The sequence below is a fragment of the Peromyscus californicus genome, unplaced genomic scaffold (assembly GCF_007827085.1).
Source record: "Peromyscus californicus insignis strain IS unplaced genomic scaffold, ASM782708v3 Scaffold_20__1_contigs__length_68692818, whole genome shotgun sequence".
Taxonomy (NCBI): domain Eukaryota; kingdom Metazoa; phylum Chordata; class Mammalia; order Rodentia; family Cricetidae; genus Peromyscus; species Peromyscus californicus.
In genome coordinates this window covers 34,619,816-34,643,317 of record NW_026294503.1, presented here as the reverse complement: position 1 = coordinate 34,643,317, position 23,502 = coordinate 34,619,816, and the positions used below count along the sequence as shown (strand labels likewise).

The 23,502-nt window shown below is 41.2% G+C and overlaps 1 protein-coding gene across 5 annotated transcripts in view; it reads right to left on the bottom strand.

Annotated features, from left to right (window-relative positions):
* Nucleotides 1-23,502, bottom strand: part of Khdrbs3 (KH RNA binding domain containing, signal transduction associated 3) — a 175,370-nt gene that overhangs the window by 74,981 nt on the left and 76,887 nt on the right. For all 5 annotated transcript variants that reach the window (XR_008220522.1, XM_052747943.1, XM_052747942.1 and 2 more), the window contains exons 3-5: nucleotides 18,978-19,094; nucleotides 14,307-14,453; nucleotides 3,398-3,537 (exon numbers count right to left, since the gene is read on the bottom strand). Coding sequence is in view for 4 of the 5 variants with exons in the window: in XM_052747943.1 (XP_052603903.1) it covers nucleotides 3,398-3,537; nucleotides 14,307-14,453; nucleotides 18,978-19,094 (404 nt within the window). In the remaining variant the exon portion in view is untranslated. The remainder of the gene's footprint in view (nucleotides 1-3,397; nucleotides 3,538-14,306; nucleotides 14,454-18,977; nucleotides 19,095-23,502) is intronic.

Sequence of the window (23,502 nt, the reverse complement as noted above, 5' to 3'; positions counted from 1 at the left end):
CCTGGATCACAGCTGGGGTCAGGCAGCACACAGGAAGACTATGGGTAAAGAATACGCTTAGTTCTTTTCTTTGCAATGAAAACAGAAAACTTTTATTACAATGTTATTACTGGGTGATTTAACTTCAGATCCTTATCCTGAAGTGGTAATGGTGAGGTAATGCTAGAAGATTCTAGAAACCAATCTGTTCTACTCTGAGATTCCAAGTGGCCCCACAAGGCACATACCCTGGAAACTTACTCATGCAATTAGGTAAGAAATAATGTGAACAAGAGAGAGTTTTAGGTGGTCACTGCTAAGAGATTACCAATATGCCTTCTACTAGGGACATGGGGGCTTTTATGAATTTACCATGCTAATGGGGAATAAATAAGGAAGATATAGATATGATAAATTCAGTTTGATAGACACAAGTAACTAAGACAACATGATAAGAACCAGTGTCTGGGGAAGCTACCCAAAGATCCTGTAATACCATTAAAATTGTACTGCAGCACAGGAAGTTTTTAAAAAACGGTTTGTAGCTTTTGGAACATGGTCTCACAATTAGCCCTGGCTGGCATAGAACCTACTATATAGACCAGCCGGGCTTCTGAGATTACAAGCTGGAGACCTTGATCTCATGCAAGACTAGACAGTGCTAGGCCCCAGGGACTGTGCTCTCTGCAGCTTTGAATCATGACTTCTCTCACGTTTACACATCGTGTATCCAGTACCCAGGCTTTCCTCATCACTTGCCATCAAGAAAACTCAAGATAAATTTGAGTCTCAACATCAACAGGGAATAGCTTTAAATAATCATGTTTCACATGTGCAGAGGAAAGGATTTCTCCAACTATTATATTCGAGAATAAAGAAAGCATCTCTCTTGCTTACCTCTTGGTAGCATTTCCACCTTCATGGAAAGAGCCCCAAATTATAATTATAACTATAATTATAAATTTAAGGAATACTAAGTTTTCACACACTGACACTGGGCATGCTCCATCATGAAACTCTCCAGCCAGTGGAGACCCATTTGGAGCTACTATTTGACCATGTGCTATGTAAGAGATTATATTATATTAGGTAACATGATGAATTTGGTTATAAACTTGTATACATATAATAAATACCAGAACATGTGCTTTTGTGTAGTAAATTTACTTGCATAAGGTTATGCATCTGTCATTGAAATGAACATTTATAGACTTATATTCCAATATGGTGATACCTATTTCTGTATCCACAGGTGGTCAGGCATTACTAAATGATGGCTAATCACAGGAATCCATTAATGTGGTCCATGTACACTTGCATAAACTATAGAGAACAGAACTTTCTACACACTTAGTGTATAGTGCTGTGTATATTCTGCTTTTACAGGACAGGCAGCACAATAGCTTGTTTATATCACTGTTACCATGGTTATCACATCACTAGGCTATAGGAATTTGTTTTAGCAGCACTATAATCTTGTAAGACCAATCTCACATGTTGCAGGACAGCATCTAGCTATCTATATCACTAAAAGAAAGCCTGACAGCACAGGAATGTCCATTCTGGGAGGCTATTTCTTGTCTGTCCATATATTTCAGTCCACAAAGGGAATATCTTTGTATCTGCAAGAGTGTAACACGCAGCCCAGAACATAAGACCTGTCCCCCACACATGGCAACAGCCAGTAGAAAGTGGTAATGAACAGACATGACAAGTTGGAAGACTTTCAAAAATATCTAATGAACATTCTGTTTTACATGTGACATAGTTTGGAGAAATGTGTAAGCTCCCATCACATGAAGATAAAACTAGCATAGCAACTGTAGTAGGCTGAATAATGTCATGCCAACCACTATTCTGCTGTCTGGATCATGGGAACCTCTGCAGGTCATGTTAATTATGGGAAAAGGCCTGATGGAATCTTCAGATGGAATGATGACATCAGATCACCTAAGCAGGCTGTCCATACAGTTGTACAACCTTTAGAAGAGGGAGAGAGAGAAGAGGGAGAGACTGTGTAAGATGGGTGGAGGGATGAGTGATGGGCCACAGATCATAAAACCCTGCAGTCACCAGGAACAGCAGCGACAAGGAAAGGATTTACTCCTTCCCAAAACCTCACCCTTGGGTTAATGACACTGAATTTGGACATCTGGCTTCTGTTTCTGTGAGAAACAAAAACAAAAACAAGAAAATTCTACCTAAAAGATACCAGATTTGTGGCAATTAGTCATGGCAGCTACAAGTAATTATTTCAAGCAAGACAAAAAGTGGAAATGAACATCCCCATTTACTGAGTATCCACACAATGACTCACAAACTTATCCACAGCAACCCTTAGCTCTTTCTTTTTTTTCCCCCGTGAGGAACCGTGGTGCCTATGGCCAGGCCTGGCCTACAACACAGTAGCACAAATAGTTACTGACCAGCACACTCAAAGGAGGTAACTTTCACTCCTCAAATGAACTTAAAGATACAAAATAAATGCTATTTTAAATTCCATCACATAGTGTATCTGAAAAATAAATGTCTACATAGTTACCAGCTTCACAGAAAAGTTGGAATTAGTAGCTGGGGCTAGTGGTGTAGGCTGTCATCCCAGAACTCAGGCGACACAGAAAATCACTGTTTCCAAAAACACTTTCATAACAAAAAGTTTTATCTCTTTTCTCCCCCCACCCCCGATTTTTTGTTGTGTTTTGTTTTGGTTTTTCAAGACAGGGTTTCTCTGTGTAGTTTTGGTGCCTGTCCTGGATCTCGCTTTGTAGACCAGGCTGGCCTTGAACTCACAGAGATCTGCCTGGCTCTGCCTCCCAGTGCTGGGATTAAAGGTGTGAGCCACCACAGCCCGGTTTCTCCCCTGATTTTAAGATAGCCATCTGATTTTTTTTTTTATTTCCTTGAAACATTTTTTTCCCTATTGTAAACTAACCATCAGTTCAGAGACAGAAATAAAAACTGTGTCCACATGCTAGCTCAGTAGGTTTCAGCAGCCCCAGGTCATGGAGAGTGGACACAAAGGCAGAGGCACTCACAGGCCTCTCGGTGCCTGACACTATGCTCAGCACTGGTGGGGAACAGGCTAGTATGGAGCAGTCAGTACATGCACAGGGTATCCTCTCATGGTACCAATGCTACATACTGACTTAAAAACAAGTTCCATCTCAGGGAATTATAGAATCCGTGCTGGGAAGAATAACAGCATGCTAACAACTACCAGATAGGAAGTTGTACAGGATGTATGTAAGCACAGGTTCAACTTTCTCACACCAAAGTCAGTCTCCTGACCTTGACATCACAATGTCTGAATGCAGGTTTGGACAGATATACTGACAACTATTTCCATCTATTAATGACAGCAACATTCAAACTGTTGCCATGGCAAGCCAATCTAAAACAAAAAAGTAATTATACCAACCTGGTTATTGCTGGTGTTGTTACACCTCTTGTACGCAAAGTGGATTTCCCTCGAACTACAGGGACATCCGCATTTTCTGAACCTCCATTCAAATATGTTAATTCCTGAAGCTGTGCTTGCCTGATTTCATCATTATAATCCTGCACAGGAAAGATATTGAAATGATAAAAGCACTTAGAATATAAAGCAAGCATTTTTTAAAGAAAATGAGGTCAGGAAAGCAGTTAATATACAAATTTATTGAAATAAAATGAGTTTTCAAAATAGAAAACCACAGGTTTTTGTCCTCCTGACTAAAATAATAGGTAAGCCAATGTCTCTCCTTTTCTTATACATAATTTCCAGTTGAGATATCTGTAATGATACAAGGCCACAGAGCTGTGACTTGAACATTGCTAATCACAGCTCCATTCACTCATTAACTACTGAGTATCTACATATCATCGAGTAACAGAAAAGCCCGAGGGAGCTGGTCACAGCACATCCATATCAGGCAGAGAGCAATGAACATATGCAAACACGCATGCTTAACTTTTTTCACACGTATAAACTCCAGGATCTCTGCCTAGGGAATCGTCCCACACACAGTAGGTGGGTCTTCCCACCTCAGTGAACTAAGATTATGAAAATAATCCTAGCACAGACATGTTCAGAGGCCCATATCAGAGGAAATTCTAAATGACCACTAACCATTATGCTGTACAAACAAGGAAATTCCAGATTTATATTCTGATTAAGTAATCTGATTCCTGCAGATTTGTACTTTTTTCACAAGGCAGCAATGTCCACACATTAAACTCTGAAACTGAGACTCGATCCTGCTTTCTTCCTCTCTGTAACCCTCCACAGATTACCTCCATTTGGTAATCAACAAAGATACAGAATAAATAGATTAAACTGTTTCATCACTGCTTTGTAATAGTTACAAAGAGGAAAGTCTAACTTAGCTGTCTAGCAGCCAAAGGAACTTTACAGGAGGGCCCATCTGAGGAAGGGAGACCAGGTCATCAGAGGGGTGGCTCAAAGTTCCACACAGAAGGAGATAAAAAAGGCCGGGCGGTGGTGGCGCACGCCTTTAGTCCCAGCACTCGGGAGGCAGAGGCAGGCGGATCTTTGTGAGTTCGAGGCCAGCCTGGTCTACAGAGCGACATCCAGGAAAGGCACAAAGCTACACAGAGAAACCCTGTCTCGAAAAAAAAAAAGACTCAGAGTATTTAATTCCAGTAAACAGAGACATTAGCTAAGGCAGATGGGGCCATTGAGTTCAAGACCAGCCTAGGCTATACTTACTACACGGTGAGTTCCAAGACAGCCTGGAACACAAGTAAGAGTATCACAAAAATGAATAAATAAATAATAAACCAAAAAAGGTACTATATCGACAAATTATAAAGACAATAAGACAAACAGAAAGCAAAAACCAAATCATGTAAAGCCACGTGTCACTTTAAAGGTAACTTTAAAGAATTAGACTGAAGGTTGCTGAGACAACTTAGCAATTTTTAGGGAGTTAACTACACATTTAGGTTTATGTTCTGGAAAGGACAAAACAAACTTTCACATTGTAAAGGAGGCAGAAGAATGAGAAAGATCCAGAGTGTCAGGTGAGTGCAGCCACACAAAGCCTGTGTTGCTTTACAGTCTCACAGCCCAGGGGGAAGTCTGGGAACTGGCTAACAGGAAGGCCACCCTTTGACCAGATGGGATGGAGGGAGAAGGTGGACATGAGATTCAACTCAGTGAGTTCAACAGCCAGTAGTGAGGCAGGGGAAAGGGTGGGCAGGGCTGGAAGGCAGAGAGGATGAATAGAAGGAGAAACCTGGGAGAAGGAGGAGCAAAAGAAGAAGGAAGACTCTGGGGGCCAGCTACCCAGCTACACAGCAAGCCACAGAGTAAGAGTAAGATTTACAGAAGAGAACAGGAAAAGCCCAGAGGCAAAAGGTAGACGGGATATGTTAAGAAAAGCTGGCAAGTAGCAAGCCAAGCTAAGGCGGGGCTTTCATAATTAAAAAAGAGCAGAAACAACCAACCACACTCATTGACACAAGGTTTCACATGTTCAGAGGCACCAGGGGGGACTTCAAACTGGAAAACCATGAGCACACATCAGTGTGGACAGGGAATTGAGGTGTGTCCTGACGTATTACAAACCTGAATTAAAAATCTGAAACCAACAGTGCATTTACAACTAAAACCATGTCTTCCTGGCTTTTCCCAAGTATCAAGCAAAAAAACTGGTAGGTACTGTGGAATAAGAGGAATCCCTTGAGCACTGCCAAGAAGAGAGCTGCAACAGACCCTCGGAAGGAAGGCACACACAGGGAGTGAAAACCGCTGCTGTTGGCAGACTGGAGGACTACACACACAGATCCTCTCCCTGGCCTATCTGTGCCCCACCGCGGTTATCTGCATCTTCCCATTGTTCTGAACCGTCTAAAATAAGACTGCTAATACCTTATCAGCCATTTTATCAGCTAAAAACGTGTGAAGGTTAATAAACAATTTGCAGAGCACATTCTAAATAAAATGTGCAAGAAAAATGCTAATACTTGCCCTGTGGAAAATTGTTGGGAGGTGTGATAGTTGTAGATGGCTAAAAATAGATTTGATTAAAAGATCGTGGCTGAAGTACTGTTTAGACAGCAGTAAAAGTCTGGAAAAGTCAAGTTAAAATCTTACTGCCCTAAGAAAGATTAGATGTTTATAATACAGGCCACTTTAAATATCAGGTTTGCAAAACTATTTGAAAATACACAGATACTAAATGACTGGGTGTATGGCCATGTGTTAAGGCAATTTAGGAAAGATTTAGTTGGTTTACACTTGTAATATCAGATGGGCAGGTGTGATACATCATAGGTACAACTAAGTCATACATGATGGTTTATGGACTCACAACTTTAACTCTCCAGGTGAAAAATAAAACTATTGAAACATCTACACTTTTATCAACAGTTAGAATTGGAAAGGGGATTAGAATTGTAGTACTCCTTCTCTCTCTCCCCCCCCATCTCCCCCCTCACTCTGTGTGTGTGTGTATGTACATGCATGTGCACTCATATGTGTACATGACTTTTCTACCTAGTGAATTCTGTGTTATGTGAGCCTGGAGAATATGGGAAAAGTTTTTAAGTGACTCATTAAAAGTAATGCTAAAGCACTGACTGGTGGACTGCCTCAGAAGATAAAGGTGCTTGCCATCAGGAATGATGACCCGAGTTCAATCTCTGGTACCCCAACACGGTGGAAGGAAAGAACCAACTCTTGCAAGTTGTCCTATGACATTAACAAGCAAAAGCACGCACACGCACACTTTAAAAAAGAAAAAGAAAAATCATAACAGTAAAAAGTAATATTGGAATTTAATATCTTCTCTAATAAAAAATTACTATTCATAATTATTTGCCAAAATACCACAGTATTTATGTTCAAGGCTTTCCTGGGATCAGTGCTGACACTGTAACTATGGGAAATAACTCTAACTCTCATTATTTGAAGACCAGCTAAATAAACTCTGGAATGTGCACACAATATTACACAGATACAAAAAATAGCATCATGAAACTTCACATATGCTCACAGGAACAAATGTACAAAATCACATAAATTTTAAGAAACAAAAAATAATGAGTAGAGATGGTATATTTTGGATAACTGAGGAAAGTGTCTTTATGAAGAACAATGAAAGGAAAATTGTTTAAAGATACCATCTAAGGAGTTTGAGAATGGATTCAAGTCTTATAATAAAATGAAAACAGAGTAAAATCACCCATGAAAAATTACTAAATTGTAGAGTCTTTGGTGTTCTTGCCTGGGGATGCCATCCCTCCTCCTCTTTGGCCCGAGTATGAAAAACCCATGGCTCTGTGGAGGAGATGCCTCACTTATTCTGGAATAGAGGGTGAAGCACCCATGCCAGCAGCAACATGTCCACTGCAGCAAAAATGTCAACAGGAAATGAGTGAGGAAGAACAACCAATCAGCAAGCCTGATACCTCAACCTCCAGAGAGGCAAGCGACACACTGGCTCACGAGAGGGGAACAAAGTGGGGCTCCGAAGTGGGCCAGGCAAGACCTTGATCAGCTCCCATGCACACGTGCCTGACAGTGAGTCTGTGCAGGGGAGACACCAAGGAACGCCAGCAGGAAGGAATGAAATGCAAGGTAGACATGAAAATGGCCTCTCTGGACTCCATGCTACACAGCAACAGGGAAATCATATTACACAGGGCTCTGAGTACACAGTCCTGGGCCAGCCACTGGTGACAACTAAGCCCTGTGGACACAGCATGCTCTCTTCTAGAAGGACAGAAAACAATAAAAGCAAGAGAGGAAGACATAAACCCACCCAGAAAGCATGAAGGGCACAGAGCCCATTGATTGTAAGAGAAATAGAAGCCAGAACACCAGCAGCTTCCTTGGAAGCAAGGTACACAAAATTCAGATTTGCTTCAGTGAACTATCTAAACTCTAGCATGTTCAAACACAACAGATAAAGAGACATGCAGGAAAAAATGTGAACACTTCTTGTAGAGGAAAAGCAGGCAAAGGCAACTGCGTTGAAGATGAGCCACACATTATACTCGTAAAAGAAGAGATGGAAAAGTCAAATGACTGCTGTGTAAAGTCCCCAGAGAAGCTCCACAGCAGAATTGAGACGGTTGAACTAGGGAACCTGAAAACAGGCCATGCACACTACCCCACCTGAGAAACAGAGAAAGGAAGAAGAAAACTAGCCTACAGCTACAGGACAGGTGGGGGCACTCCAACATGGACTTACGAGTAGGTCATTCAGGGTGGAGGGCAGGAAGAGAAAGAAGAACACAGAGAAACAATAACTGAAAACACCCCACATGTAAAGAAAAAATATAAACGTACAGATCTACAAAGTTCACCATCAAAATCATGACAGACATGTGATAGCATATTGATCAAAACCAAACTCTAGACACAGTAAAAGAACAAAGTGTCATGGAGAGAAACAAAGTGACTCCTAGACTCATTACAAGTAAGGGGCCACAGGTCAGACAGAGACATGGCCAAATAACTGTGGGCACAAACTGCCAACCAAGACTTATAAAGTCTACTCTTCACCATGTAAGTCAAGTAAATTCACTCCCAGAAAATCAAAATGGAAGCAGGTCTATGTTGTGTGATATTCTGATTGCATCCTGACCATAAAACTTGCTTTGAATCAGATGGCACAGCTAGCCACTAGCTGACAAAAACCAACCATAGAGATTTTGGAGGACTGAGGACAGATAAAGAGGTAGGAAGTAGTAAAGCAGGACTTAGACAGATCTCAGTCCTTTTGGATGGAGAATGGAAGAGATAGGAGGTCACCTGTTGATGCCACTTCTCTGATCATTTAGGTTCTTACCTGGGTATTTGATAAAAAATAATTAGATAAATGCATTATCTGGCACAAACATTGGGCACCTATATCCACATAAGACCTGAAATGGAGCCAAACCTGGCTTCCTAGTCTTCCATCTCTCATGCCAACCGAATACAAAGACACATTTTACGGCACCTGCCTGCACGATGGAGCTAACCAACAATGACCGTGTGCTAGCACCATTCACTAAGCCGAATTGTGTCAGCAGCTGACATAACAGTTTAAAATTCATCTAATGCAATAAAAAAAAATACAGATGGTCAATGAAGACAGATTCAGATGTAAAAACAACAACAACAACAAAAAGCCTCTGAATGGGTTACAATGTGTTTAAAAATATATATAGCCTTGGGAGAGAAAAGAAAGGTATACAGTCATAGATTTAAAAATAGTTTAAAAATAATAAAGTCCTTAAAGAAACAGTAAAGTAAAATAAAAATTAAAAAAATAATAAGTCACATAAGGACAGAAAATACACAGAGTCTGGATCCTAAATGTTATTGTGTTGTCTTTAGATTTTCTGATTGCTAATAAAGAAATGACAGCTGCTAAGACACAATGGATTATAAAAACTGCTGGATTAAACCAACCTATACCTTTAAAAAATGTCTTGACTTCAAAATGAAAGTCAAAAGATATGTTACTTTAGGAAAGAGGCTATGCTTTTATTTTTACAGGAAATAAAAGCCCGTGGATTCATTCCAGGTTAATATTGATCAAGAAAGACCCCCCCTGAAAATCCTGGCTACAAACAACAACAGACAAAAAAAAAAAAAAAAAAAAAACTACAAAACATGTAACATTATGTTTTACCTGCTCAAACATTAAAAAAAAAATCACCTTTGGCTAACTTGTATACAACACACAGTCTATACTTGTATTAATATAGACACATATTTTACCTTTAAAAGTTTAGGTATTCTCAAAACAAGGAGACCAGGTACCAATGAAAAAGATGGCCCAGGTGATCCAGCATCTCAAAATGCCTCTGTTATGGTCTCTTCAGAGTTCTGCATCCAGAATAGCTTCAAGGCTACCGGCTCAGATGGTCCAGCCTCACAAACTACTCCAGCCAGGACTTTAGATAAGCCTTGTACTTTCCCATTGCACAGAGATTGGACAACAAATAATACATCAACTCTTCCAGGGCTTAAACATTATCCCAGTTTCCCAAGGGTCTGCTAAAGATTTCAGCACCCAAAGACAACAGGAAGTAGTCTAAAATACAATGCTCACTTTCCCAAGAGATGGGCTATGGGTGGGTTTTAGTTATTCAATGAAATTATAGATATTTGTCATTGTTTAGGGGGCTTGGTTACAAGTTGTTACTGGTCACAGTTAAAAAAAGAGCTAAACAACACAATTAAATTCAAATATCTCTTTCGAAAAGAAAAAAGAGGATATGATATCAGAATGAGAGAAAAAAGGATAGATTATTGAATCTACTTTAATGCAAAAAACAACAATCAATCTCAGAATATTTTATACTGGTATAGATTTTGGTGTATTGATACAAACTTAGTTAATTTTGTTGTACTGTACGTCTGTTTCTACTCTTTTGGGGTGTTGTGTTTATGCAGTTCATTTAAAAAGGCAATGTACAGTTAAGAAATACAGATTAATAGTCATCTATAATAGTTAAACTTATAGTCATGTTATGTATGTTTTCAAGGTCATACACAGATATATTTAGATAGATAGATGGTCTTCAAACACTTCAAAGCCCTACAGAACATGCCATTTAATATGTTTAATAACCTAAGGCTTTTTGTGACAGTGAGACATGTCTGCTCCTAATAGTACCAATTTGCTTCAAAAGAAGATGATGGGCATCAAAGAACCTCTGTATGCAGTTTATTTTATGGCAAAAGCCAGCCATCTGGACAAAAAAACAACCCTTGCTTTGATTGCTGACAGTAACTGGACCAGCAGGGTGCAAAAACAAAAAAAAAAAGCAACTGCCCAACTTTGCCAAGAAAAGGTAGGACAGTCCTTCAAAATTCCCTGCTTCACAGGAAAGTCTTTCAGATATGCTAGGCCTGTAGGCCAAAGTTGTACACCCCAACATTACATAAGAACCTAGGGTAACTGTCCAGGCAGCCAGCTGTTTCTGTCATCTCTTAATTTTATAAGTCGCTTGCTCTGTACTTCCTGTTTAGTCAGATAATATTATATCCTTCTCAGGTCTTTGTGGGGGTTGAAGACTAAATAGTTACAGTTGCAGTTCTCCCTAATCATGGTAGAAAGTGAATCAGTTACGAAACTCTGGACTTTTCAGGAGATGACAGCTGATGGACTATTTTCTCTATTTTGCCAAATACAAATAGACTGGATATTATAACTATAATTCTTACTTGATAATTGTTTTTTGTATATAATTTTAGTATGTTAAAATTAAAACCATCCTTTTTTAATTAGATAAAAAGGTGGAAATGCTGTAGAATAATCTTCTGTACACTGTAAAGACAGGCTGCTCTCATTGTTAATAAAAAGCTGATTGGCCAATGGCTAACCAGGATTTTCAGGGCAGAGAGAATGCTGGGAAGAAGGGTAGAGTCAGAGGAGATGTCATGGGAAGCAGAGTGAGCAGGATGGGAGGTACATGAATGAGGTAAACGAGCCTCCAGGCAGCACATAGATGAATAGAAATGGGTTAATTTAAATTTTAAGAGCTAGCTAAAAACAAGCAAGTTTTTGGCCAAGCATCTAAAATTAATAAGTTTCTGTGTGGTTATTTCAGGAGTGGCTGGCGGAACAGAAAATTCCACCTACAGGTCTACATTATAAGAAAGACTAAAGTTAGCTCTTCAAAACTCAAAAGAAAGAGTACTGTGGGGCAGCTCCATTACACAGAGAGCAACACCAGAAACAACAAGTGTAAAAAATTCAATAAGCTAGTCTCTCGGGGTTACTGATGTGCAACATCAATAAACTAACAGTAAACCACATCTTGCAACAAGTGAAGAGAGCAGTATATGAAGAGAGACTGAATGCAAACTTGGTTGTAGAGATCAACTGATGTGATATGCTACTATCAGTGGAATAAAGGAGGAAAAACTACAGGATCATCTGACCTCAGCAGCAGTAGGAAGACAGAAGACTGGGGAGCGGCGGTGACATACAAAGAAGACAAAAGACACCAAGGAAAACATCACAGGCACCCAGAATGCCAGGAGTGGTCTTTAGTAAGTGTGATAGGTATGTCACAGAACTCTAGTAATTCGGTTAACTAGAATTTTATTTAATCACCCTCTATGTTTTAATGCCTCTATATCTTCAAAAAAAAAAAAAAAAAATCACTCTCTTAGAAACAGTAAAAAGATCCAGCAAGGTTAAAGAGCAAAATCAATATGAAGAAAATCAATTGTACCTATAAATAAATATTCTATTCACAACAGTATCATAAAACATAAAATATTTGGAAATGAGGCTGGAGAGACGGTTCATTAGTTTGAGAATGTGTTGTTCTTGCAAAGGACCAGGGTTCGATTCCCAGCACCCACACAAGAGTTCCAGAGGATCCCACACCCTCTTATGGCCTCTGTGGACATTGCACACACGTGGCACACAGAGACATATGCAGGCAAAACACTCATACACATAAAATGAAAACAAGGCCTTTTTAAAAAAATATTTGGACATAGTTTTTACAAAATAAGTCAGGCTGGACCCTGAAGAAACATGAAATACTTTTGAGTTATTAAAGAATATTGTTTTTGAAAATGAGAAGTACTTCATATTCACAGAAAAGAAGATACAAAGTTAAAATGAACTCCAAACTCATCTACAGATTCAACAAAACATCTAGCAGAATCCTTGCTGAATATTCCAGAAGTCGGAAGCTGATACTAAAGCAAACATGAAGAGGAGCCCAGACGACTCTGAGAAAGGAAAACAGAGCAGGGCACCTGCCACACCTGCACTGGGCAGGGGACACTATTTACGGCAGAAAGACAGAGGTTTGGGGAAAGCCTGGCCCAACTTCAAAGTTCATGGAAAGGATGAAGGAGAAGTATGCAACTGGATTGGGACAGGCTTCCTATAAATCAGTGGGGCAGAACTGAGAATCCCAAAGAGACTGGAGCTAGGCAATTCAACAGGGGGACAACACAAACAGTCAAGGTTAGAATCCAATCTCGTGTCATACACAAAAATGAACACAAAGGGACTTAAATGGAAGAATCTTATGAGTGTATGTAGGTCAGGCTGGACTTTAACAGAGATCTTCCTGCCACCCAAGTGAAGAGTTTCAAGGGGCACACCATCCCACCTGGAAAAAGATCCTTAAATAAAAGAATACTATTAAACATGTATAAAGTGACAGCAGGAGACATTGGTAACTTTGGTTTAGATGGAGAGTTTTTTTAGCCAGTCCAGATTCCGGGTTAGAAAAATAAGACCCTACCTCCCAAGGAAGACTATAAAGGCCATGAGATGTACAAGCGTAGCCATCTATGGAAGAACGAATCTGCCCCATGTGCCATAACTGCAGTTTTAGTCATCTAGGTGAATATACGGTTCCCAGTGACCTCTCTGTCAAACTACAAACTGGAGAGGGAAGGAATTGTCATTGTTGTTTACAAGTGTCTACCCCACAGTGAGTACTGTTCTTACACTACAGGAGGCTGAGGGTGTAGCTCAGTGGTATGATCTGTTGAGTGAAATCCAGACTTAAAATGGACTTCAATATAAATACAATGGTTTCTTGATAATAGATATGAACATAATCCACACTGTATGTAAGTCAATCTTCCAGCAGAGTCCAGGACTTCTAAGGACAGTCTCACTGCAGACAGATGTCTGGCAGATGTGCCAGCTTCTCTGAAGCAACTGTCTATAGAGCTAAAACATTCAGCTTATCATGAACACGCCAAGGGGTGGGGGCTCTTTTCATCCTTAGCACATAAATACTTAAATTAACTTTCAGAACGAAGGTAGGGATATATTCCCTTTAAATCATCACTTTTGTGGTAAATGCCTGTCTTCTGAAGGGTGACAGATGACCCCCTTACAAAGCACACTCCTGGAAGCCCTTGTGCTCTGAGCCTCTGAGTATCACAGGCACATCTGCACACTATACTCAACCATCCACTGGGGTTTCGATTTTCCCCTAAACTACACATTCCCCAAGGACATGGGGCTGCTTTTATTTAAGTCTGCATGTCCCACTCCAATCACAGCCCGGCCCATGGAGGACATTAATGACTAAGGAATAGCATGGAATTTATGTTGCATTTTCAGGATCACAGAAAAACTTATCTTGGAGTCCCAAAATCTGAATTAGTGATTCTGCTCTTCCAATAGTTTAGTCTTATAAACTTGGTGGCAGTATTTAATCTGCCTAAAATTTCACTGCTTTAAAAAAAAGTACTGTGAGGTCCACGATACAGGCCAAACAGGAAGCTCTTAACAGGGACAGCTACACAAATGACAACTGGGAATCAGATCACGGAGGCTTTGGGAAAGACACAACCTTAAGATACAAGTCAATGATCAGTGAAAAGTACTGACAGGGATCAGGAACTTCTTGATCTCTTCCAAGGCGTGCCCCATCCGGGCATAAGCTTCTGCTGGGGGCGCGAACACTTCAATGAGCACATGCAGGTCGTCATTGAGGTGGAAGTATTTTGCCTCTCCACTTTTCCTCAGCTCTTCCTCCTAAAGAAGAAAATCACGTTTAAAATGTGACATTTGGAAACAGGAAAAATCAAAGCAAAAATTACCCAAAATGTATTTGACATGATTGTTATGGAAGACTCCACAGTAAACTCAGGATGGTTTTAAACTACAAATTTGATCCTATTGTTCCCAGGTTCTCAGGAACCCTGGACAGGCATTCCATCCTACTGGGATACAGTCTCCCCTGTCCTGATGCTGCCCCTAAGCCATCATCTGCCCTTGGTCACATGCTGACTCCTGTCTGCTCCCGCCTGTCCCATTATCTACCCTAACTATGCACAAAACTCTATTCTTTTACTTGGCGAAGTGCCCAGCTCACTCCTGCACTATCGATGCTCGCTGTTTCTGGGATGCTGACACCAAGCTTCACCACAATTCAAAACATCCAAAAATGTTTCAAGTCCACTTCTTTCTTTTTGGTTTTCCCTCATTGGCAGGCGACTGCCAGAGAGCAGACCCTGTATGCCCATCTTGCCTGATGATGTGTGAAGTGCTAGATTATGTTTTTTGTTTCTATCCCAGAGTTCAGCTGGATCGTGAAGGAGGTCTTGTGACTAGTCACTGTGCAATCCAGAGTGAGTTCCAAAAAGCTGTTTCATGGCTTCCTAATGAAGGGAAGAGTGCTGTCTGGGGAAGGATGCAGATTTGACTTTGGGCAGGTCCCTTTATCTCATCAGGAAGGATTTTAACCTGGGACAGCACTAGTGCGGGGTTATCTCCTGGGCCTGCTGAAGTCAGACTCCTCAGAAGAGTGTTCAGCGTGCCATCTAGAGCAGGACACACCTCTAACATAGATGATGCGGGCAGAATGGACAGAGCAATGACTGACACCAACTGCAGCCCCGACAGACCGCAGTACCACTGCAAGTACAGAAGGCAGCCACTGGCAGCTATCAGCACGGCTGTAGCTTATCAGTGTAGCAAACAGATGAACATAATGAGTTCTTATTAAATTCGATAGATAGTAAACATTGTTAGAACTTAATGTGATTTTTTTTTCAAATCAGAGTTTTAAAACTAAGTAGGGGCTATCTCTTTAGAAACAAACATGATTAACTGAGAATGTATGCAGGCTAAAGTTAAACTACTAAAAGGATCAACTGCAATCAATGTCCAAGCATTCCAGCAGGGAAGAGCTGGCTACAGGCCAGCAAATGGGATACTGATGGTGCATACCGCAAGAGAAACCTGTTACTGAAACTGTCACCTGTGGTTGCTTTCGGTTTAACTGATAGACCACATGGCGGGGGAAGCGAGCATGACAAGGAGGAAGAGAAAGCTGCTAGGGTGAAGAGGGAGCTTTGAAAAGGAATAGAGCATAGAGCTTGCTAAGGATGGGGTCCTGGGTGTCCCTCACAAGTCCAGTCCCCAGAAAGGTGACTGGGAGAGGTGACTTGGAGGCAAGATCGTCACATCATTGGTGGTGTGCCTTGGAAGAAGCAGTAGGTACCAGTCCCATCCTCTCTCGTGCTTGCTGGCCATGAGTGAGTGTTTTTGCTGTTCTATACTCCAGACTCTGATGTGTTTGTTGTCTTACTACAGATCCACAAGCAATGTGGTCAATCCATCATAGGGTGGTACCCCAAAAGTGTGGGCCAAAGTAAGCCCTTCCTCTTTTGTAAGCTGGTTATTTCAAGTATTTGCTACTGTGATAGAAAGCTAACACAGAAGAGCCAGAAGTTCCCCTGCAGATTTTATTGCATGTAGCCAAAGAAGGGTACTAGATTCAACACAAAGATACACAGTTCAGTCTCTTTATGAGATTTGGGTTGACGTTTGTGAGAATACTTATGAAAACCAAAGAACTGTATTAGCACCATTTGGGCAGAGATTCAAATAATTCTTTTTTTTTTTAAAGATTTATTTACTTATTATGTATACAATGTTCTGTCTATATGTATGCCTGAGCACCATAAGAGGGCACCAGATTGCCAGGCGGTGGTGCTGCATGCCTTTAATCCCAGCACTCAGGAGGCAGAGGCAAGTGGATCTCTATGAGTTCGAGGCCAGCCTGGGCTACAGAGTGAGTTCCAGGAAAGGCACAAAGCTACACAGAGAAACCCTGTCTTGAAAAACCAAAAAAAAAGAGGGCACCAGATCTCATTATAGATGGTTGTGAGCCACCAAGGGGCTGCTGGGAATTGAACTCATGACCTCTGCAAGAGCAGTCAGTGCTCTTAACCTCTAAGCCATCTCTCCAGCCCAATGCAAATAATTCTAAATACCCAAATGCCAAAACAAAACTGAGTCTTTCACACCCAGGATGTCTATCTAGTTAGCATCTTCATTGCCTGAACCACTGAGACAGCTCCTGGAAAGGAGACCTTAGTTGTCATGGTTATTTCTCCCACTTGCTACCTCCTGGCCCATGCTCACACTCCTGCTTGCTCCCTGATTCTAGAAGAACAGGGTATAGGCATACAATAGTCACACCCCTTGTCTTCCCAGGATCCGGAATATTTTTCTAGAGGGATGGTATAATAAGAAGAAATCTCTGAAGAGATTGAGAATTAGCAGAGCTGACTCTACACTGCTCTTCTTAGGGCCAACAAGCGGAGTAGGGCTCATGAAATCAAGGGACACAGACTTCTGGGTCTATTCCACTGACAGCGGTTGGGTGGAGTGCAAACTGTATAATATATTCTCTTCCTCTCCTTATTCTGTGGCTTGACAGAATGATCAGCCAAACGCAGAATCACCATACATTTTTGATGATGGATCCGTGTGGTTAGAAAGAGAAATGGGAAGAGAAGTGCTTTGGGGTAGAGGTCTAAGCTTGTAAACAGGGTGCCTGTACGGCAAGCACAGAGGAGACACTCAGTGACAGGCATTCATGAGGAACTCCTGTGGCAGATGTCTCGGTGCTCTCCTCTTCTCCACACAGCTCAGTGCTGCTCGGGCTGTACGCAAAGTCACCAGAGTGACAGAGATGGGGTTACTCATCATTTTACAACACAGACTCCTTTTCCTTGAGGGTGACTGGTTACTGTCATTCTTAGGTGCCAAGTATGCCAGCAGCAGAGAACAGCCACAGCCATGTTAGACACAATAATTTGAAAGGATCACTAAACCTTGATCGCAAGCTGGTGGCATTCAGGATCCCATTTATGCACGGACAGCCAGGCACAAGCTAGGACTGTGACTGGATACGTAGACACAATTGGGAGAGAGCTGCCATCCTCACTTCTTTCCACACCCGTAAGGTGTGACACTAACGTGCCACTAGGTTAGTTTCACACCGATACTGAAAACACTGAATTTCTACCCTCAAGTTTTTGGGGTCCTGGGACCTGTATCTTAAACTTGGTGTGAGTCTGATACACAGCATGTTTTCCACTTCCCTTAGTGCTGCTGTCAGAGACACGTGGCTGCACTGTGTTAACCTGATCATGGAGCCGATTCTTCTGGTTAATCCAGATAATGCCCCAAGTTCCCAAGTCTCGGCTTCAGCACATAAGAAAATGTTATCATCTGTCTTATTTCCTAAGTATCACACAGATTAAAGGCAGATTTCTCATATTAGGAAAACTACATTCAGATGGACTTGGCTTGTTAAGAGGCAACACTATTTTATTTGAGTAACTTTATATCTAAAACCCATCGTTTAACGTCTCAGAGTGGGTGACTCCGGGATGTGCGCTTGGTTCTCGGTAATGCAAACCTCTAACAATAAGAGAGACTAGACCACAGAGAGCCACGTAAGAAGCGCTGTCCGGTGAAAATTCCTAATCAATAAAGTAACTCAATAATTTTTAACTTTTCAAACAACAGGGCATATAACACAAATACCTCTATATAGAGCAAATATTTTACAGAATATGCAGCAATTATGAAAACATTTAAAGGCATCTTTTAAATGTCATAAAATGAGCATATCAAACAAAGGGCAGGAAAAGAAGTCAATGTACACAGACTGTAAGTCAAGTCCAATCATACATCACTCAATGGCTGGAAGGCGTTGTATGAAGTACATTAGTAAGCCACATTCTCCTGTGAGCACTGTGAAGCATCCCACTTACAAACACAGCTGTAGCACTGGACAGTGGAGTCCTAAGAGACCACAGCCATACACGGTCCACTGTTGACCACATATCCTTATGTAGCATGTGGAAGTAGGTAAAAAAATCTACACAGTAAAGAAGTCCCAAAGGGACTAATTTCAAAGAAAATGGTGAGAAGTATGGGTAACTTTTCTTTTTCTTCATTATAAAAGGTGACATGCTGCATTCAGAATAAAAAAAATACAAGCACTACTGTTTGATTTTGTACATGATTCTTAAAAGGTACAAATGGTAAGACACTATGTGTTCTGGAACTAGCCAGAGAAACTCAATCTTCTACAGGGCATCAAAATACATCACCTTATAGAACATTTTCCTATAATCCTATGAGCTTCTACTTAGCTCTTAAACACTAGGCATTAACACAACAGGTGATAAACAGACAGAAGAGACATCATAGTACATGACCAACAAGGCCGCCACTGTCTATGATTAATATTACCTTTGCCTTGTCTCTCATGGAACCTTTTCCAAGGATGGACATTTTTGTCAACGTTTCTTCTTGTAAGCGCTTCAGAGAATTGCCACGTGGACCCAAAAGCTTCCCCACAAAGTTGAACTAGGAAAAACAAACCAGCCACATTTGTAACATTCAAATCTTAAAATAGTTTACCAGCCTTGAACATTGGGAAACACTACCAAACACCACTTATCACTAACAAGCATTTATCTTCCTGCTATATAAATCATACTGTGATGTTTTCCACAAAGTGGTACCAAAGAGGTAAAATTTAAAAAGTCATCTTTTGTACTAGCCATTTCAGTGACAGCAGTAATTATGAATTTCCTACCAACCACAAACAGGGCTAGGGTGAGCATACAGGTGAGAAAAACAGTCCTGGAATAGGGCACATGGGTTCTCATGTTTTGTCAGCACTTATGTTTGTTCTCAATGAATGGACTGGCCCAGGTGAGTTCGCTCTCAATGAATGGACAGACCCAGGTGAGTTCGTTCTCAATGAATGGACTGACCCAGGTGAGTTCTCAGTCGGTGACTGACAAATGAGTCACAAGAAAGTAAGTAGATGTGAGAATGCAGGATGTTCACCTAATTGGATTATCTGTGGTTTCTAACTGAATAAGCAGGGGAGAAGTGGGTTGCTGAGCACACAGCCTCTGAGCTTAGACTGCCGTGGTTTACACTGGGGAAGCATCCTGTCCTCAGTGTTCTTGGTTCACTCTCCTGTGCAGAGGACAAGAGGAAAGGGACCACTCTCCCAGGGTCATTTTAAGAACTGGGTGGTTCAGTGAGAATAAATCATAGTAATAATATTTAGCATATAACACACATGCAAGAAACACCTTGAACAAAGGAGTTAAAATGAGAAATGGAGAAGTTTCGAAAGCTTTTCCATAATTGATATAAATTACAAATACTTCTGTCTGCAAACCAGAAACTCAACCAGCTCACCACTTCTCCTTAGTGAGAATTCTGAGTCCACACTCAGGACACTGGCTGCTGTCTTAGTGATCTATACCATAGCTGCTGTTGTTTTGAGGGAGGAACGACACTCAGCAGTTCAAATGACTTTCTTGAAATCAGAACACTTCAAAAATCAAAATGGCATTTTTCATACTAGTTTTTAATTTTATTGGTCTTCAACCAAAATTCAAACAGTCTCATCTTCACATGCACTTATTCCTTACTTTTGAAATTTAATATTTTTTTAAATATAAAAATCATAGAGAGTTTAAACAATCAAAAATAACCACACTGTAGGGGCGTCAGTATCCCGATCCACCTGTGTCTGGCTGTTCTTGCTACCCACTCTCTGCATCATCTTCCTAGATGTTTCTATTCTTTGGACAGTGGACCCCCTGAGCTGGATCCCCAAGTTTCTATTATTTTTCCTGATTGGACTTTCTGGATAAGATACAACTGCATTTCTTATATAATGTTGATTCTTTCATTTCCTTTATCAAATGTTTAATAATTAGCAAGGTTTTCTCTTGAAATTTTTTTATTTTCACACATCTCTCACTTACCCATTTCAAATCCATGAACTCTACTTATTACATCTATCCATCATCCATCCATACACACACACACACACACACACACACACACACACACACACACACACACACACACACACACAAAATCTGCTGAGACCATTGAACACTTCTCATATGTACATGTGTTGAGACTGTGTTGAGAGCTGACCACTTGGGACTGGATAACCTACCAGGGGTTCATCACAGGAGAAGACTGATTATTCCCCTCCCACTAGCCACTGACTGCCTGAAGTTCTTCATCTAGGGATGGAATCTTTTGAGACTGCCCCCCATCCAGGATGGCATGTTAACTAGCTCATTGTGTGCCGCTTCCCTGTGACATCTATAAAACACTGTCTCACAGACAGTGTCCTGGTCCATCCCAGGACACTACAATCTTCCCACCCCATCTTCCCTCATGTTCCCTGAGCATTAAGAGTAGATGTGCATTGTAGATGTGCCAACTGAAGCTGGGCTCTCCATGGTCATTTATTCTCTTCATTGTGACCAGCTGTGGAACTCGGGAATGGCACCCATGTACTGTAAAAAAGCTTCCTTGTTGAGGGGTGAGAGCCACTCATGTGTGGGTATATGGATAAGTATTTCGAATGCAGTTAGAAATTATACTGGTTTGCTTAGGAAAGTGACAGCAGTAAGTTCTCCTAGAGGGTCCATGATCTCACCAGCCATGGGTAACATGTGGGTAGGTTTACAGTAACACGCACAAATTACTTCCTACCTGGCAGACCTCAGGTCTAACCAGATAGCTGTTGATTACCCTGAAGATGTGTCTCCACTGAATCAGCAGAGGTACCTTTCTGGCTTGTCATCAGCTTGAGTCTCAGGTTTTACAGCTGGGTAGGACTATTGGTCATGTTTCTCCCTTGGCAGCTAGCGTAGTAGCTCCGTCTGATACTGTGCGAGCCAGTCCTCACCTGGAGTAACTGGCTTCCAGTTGCGTTCTAACTCCATTCCTCCAAGTCCTCTGTCCACAGTGTGTGGTGTCTTCAGCAAGAGGGTCTAACGTACAGGTTAAGTGAGGTAATCATGAGCAATGGCAAAAGTGTGTATTATTTCTGGAGTCTCTTAGACTCCCTTGACCAACAACTAGAAGAGAGGTTTCCTTTGCCTGGCACTGGGGGTTTTGCTGTTAGTCTATGACTCCTGGGGGAACACTGTCACCCTGTGTGGTGTAACTCCATTGAAACTACACATATATGAATACATAAACACACTGTATGGAAGCATGCATGCATGCATGTGTATATGTATGTATGCATGTAGTTTAAAGACTATAAAACGTCTTCCTATAGCTCCCCCCATGCACTTTTCAACTACTCTTAGTGTTATTTATCTCTCCTTTATACCTGCCCCTCTGTGTTACTCTCCCTTCCCTGACCCACAATTAAGTTCCCCGACGCCGGTTTTCCCCTTTCTCCATTCACAGCATCCATGCCCCACTATTTTCCATCCTTATAGCCTTCATCATGGTCCTTTTCTACTTTCCTGGCTTCTTAGGCTACTCCAGGTGACAACTCAAATCTAAAGATTCAGAGCCAGATCCACAAGTAAAAGAGAATATGTAGCATTTGTCTTTCTGGGACTGGGTCACCTTACTCAGTATAGCATGATTTAGTTCAGCCCATTCACTTGCAAATTCCATGGTTACATTTTCCTTGACAGAGGAATAGAATTGCATTGTCTATGTTCTACATCTTCATCATCCATTCATCCCTGCTGCAACAGTCCCTTTCTGGGTCCTTGCAATGACTTTATAAACATAGTCTGTCTTACTGAATTCAGGGTTCAATTTTTAGTATGGCAACTATGTCTGCAAGAAGATAGTAAGAACTAATGCATTTCAGCATTCATTTCTCCATTAAGTCAAAATGTAATGAATAATTTCATTTATTCATCTGCATTAAAAAATGAAACTGCTATCATTTCTAGAAGCAATGATTTATCTCCAGATGCCGATTATATAACCCCTCCCCGCCCCCACACACACCCACACACAGGAAAAGTTCCACAACCACCAGGCCAGCAAATGGACATCAGTGAGTGTTTCCCAACAGAGAGAGCATATGAGTTGTAATAATCATGATCTTCACTGAGGAAGACCAGCTGCCCTTCTATAAATGTGATCTGAAACTGTTCCCTAGAGACAATCACAACCAAATCTGAAGAACATGTAGGGTTTTTGTTAAAAGGCTTCTCTTGTTTGGGTTCTCACCAAACAGTTGACTAGCCTACATGGATGTTTCACTGACTCTTAAGTCAAAACTGAGAACTGACTGAATGTTCTGCTCTCCAAGTTTCAAAAGCATTCTTCTTCAGAGCCCCAAGGCCAGCAAGGGGCACCACCTCCCTGCATCCCAGTGGCTACCTCCAGATTGACTTTCCCAGAGGGTCTTGGCCTGGCCTTCTGTGTGCACTGCGCTATTTACAACGCCTGTACAGAGAGCATACTAACTGTTTAAGGCACTAATTAATTAAATGCTAGCAGTCTTACATAGGAATATGCTTAAGTCTGTCCATTTTTCTTCAGCCCTACATTACCAGCCACCTGCTAGCTATCTCCTCTCATACACAACTGCTGGAGGCCTTTTTCTACATCTCCTTCTACTTCCTTCCTTCCATCAACAGAGAGGGGTCCTTTTGAAAGAGAAAGCTGACCATAGCAGGTCTCTGATTAGAAAACAGTAGTACCACTATTCTTTGAACCTATGTCCTAATGTTTAGCATTCTCCTTCATAGACTCATCAAAGCTGTAGCCACCATGCTTCAACACAGTCCATGAAGCTTGGCTGAGAGAGCTGGAGAGAGAGTTAAAATGGAAAAAAAAAATAGCTGTACTTGCTGCAAATTATCTATCCCAGGAAACTCTAACCCCACAGCGTCCCTGGCACACACAGAAAGCCTCGATACTTAGGCATCTGCGATAGCATGAGGGTATAATTCAGTCACTGAAT